Below are 1,493 nucleotides of genomic sequence, written 5' to 3'. Positions count from 1 at the left end.
GCAGAGACTCTAACATCCTGACAACTTCTTCTACTATAATAATGAATTCAGCTTATAATGTACATCTCTTCCTGGTTACACCCCAGAGGTGTTACCTTTTACGTCAGACATCAGAACGTAACATTCTTGTTTAGACTAAAGGAAGAACACATGGTAACACACACACCAACTCTTATTCTGTTATGGCCTTAAAGCTGCAATGATCAGAAAGAATAAAATACAATACTGCATCTAATATTCAATTAATCAGTTACAGAATTTCCTTCAAAATGTTTGTTTTCTTCACGTTGGATCCATGCAAAAATAATTTCAAATTACACCAACAGACATGGTAAAATACAGACCAGTGKGACCGTTTTAAGCTTTAAGAGGCTTTTTATGACACCAGTCCTCATCACCAGCTCTCTCTCACTGGTTCTCTTCCAGGACTACGACCTGAGTCAGCTGCAGCAGCCAGAGTCTCTGGACCACATCATCAGTAAGCCATCGGGGGTGCGCAGGGTGGATGAGAGGCCTGTGATTGCCGAGTCGCAGTACCCTGTCAGACCCAGTCTGCCCCACCCAGGAGACATAGGAGACTTCATAAATGATGTAGGTTTTGGACCGAAACCATCTCTTAAAGCGTGCCTGGAAAACAGAAAGACTTGTTCTCATAACTTGACGCTCCTCCGGCAGTCGCTTATATTTTTTTTAAAGTGGAATTATGTTCTGGTTAAAATGTTTGTTTCTTGACAGCTAATAAGTCTTTGCCTCTCTATCAGCATTCAGGCTATGAAAGATCATTAAAAACCTTACGGTTGGGTGAACCAGATAAGTCGTGTTTATCGCGTTTTTGAAAGTCTCGCACCCTGAATCTGTTTCCCCATGTGGAAAATCAGTTCCTCCATTATGTTGTTAGTGAATAAAAATAAGTCTTTGTTTACTGCAGGAACTCTGGAACCTTAGTTTGTGAGCCAGAAAAAAAAGTATAAATAAACAAATTAAAGGAATGCATAGGACTTAACACCGTTACACTGAGATCATCTTGTGGAGAATTATTTGTTCAGATCTTGAAGATATWTGCAGTTAGCACTCAGAGTCTGATTCAAATCTTTAATCCTTAAAATCAGTTTTAGAAGGTGGCAGTGTATTGTGAGATATTGTTTTTGAAACATTATCCACTACACCCCACCCTGACTTCACCTTTCATGATTAGCCTCAGTTCAGTTTCACGTTTACCCGACTCTAACCTCTTGAATGCAGCGACCCTCATGTTTTATTCCTCTCCGTAGGGTCTGAGAGCAGCCGACAACGACCCCACCGCCCCTCCTTACGACTCCCTGCTGGTGTTCGACTACGAGGGCAGCGGCTCGACCGCCGGCTCCGTCAGCTCGCTCAACTCCAGCAGCTCAGGAGACCAGGACTACGACTACCTCAACGACTGGGGTCCTCGCTTCAAGAAGCTGGCAGATCTCTATGGGGGCGGAGACGACGACTGAGAGCAGGAGCAGGGG

The 1,493-nt window shown here is 43.7% G+C and overlaps 1 protein-coding gene across 2 annotated transcripts in view; it reads left to right on the top strand.

Annotated features, from left to right (window-relative positions):
• cdh4 (cadherin 4, type 1, R-cadherin (retinal)) overlaps positions 1 to 1,493 on the top strand; it is a 369,348-nt gene extending 367,855 nt beyond the window's left edge. For both annotated transcript variants that reach the window (XM_014019336.1, XM_014019335.1), the window contains exons 16-17: positions 427 to 591; positions 1,272 to 1,493. In XM_014019336.1, the coding sequence (XP_013874790.1) occupies positions 427 to 591; positions 1,272 to 1,478 (372 nt within the window). In that variant the 3' untranslated portion in view covers positions 1,479 to 1,493. The remainder of the gene's footprint in view (positions 1 to 426; positions 592 to 1,271) is intronic.

The sequence above is a fragment of the Austrofundulus limnaeus genome, unplaced genomic scaffold (genome assembly GCF_001266775.1).
Source record: "Austrofundulus limnaeus strain Quisiro unplaced genomic scaffold, Austrofundulus_limnaeus-1.0 Scaffold216, whole genome shotgun sequence".
Taxonomy (NCBI): Eukaryota; Metazoa; Chordata; class Actinopteri; order Cyprinodontiformes; family Rivulidae; genus Austrofundulus; species Austrofundulus limnaeus.
Note: the sequence above shows the minus strand (reverse complement) of the source record. Positions and strands in the feature narration are given on the sequence as shown.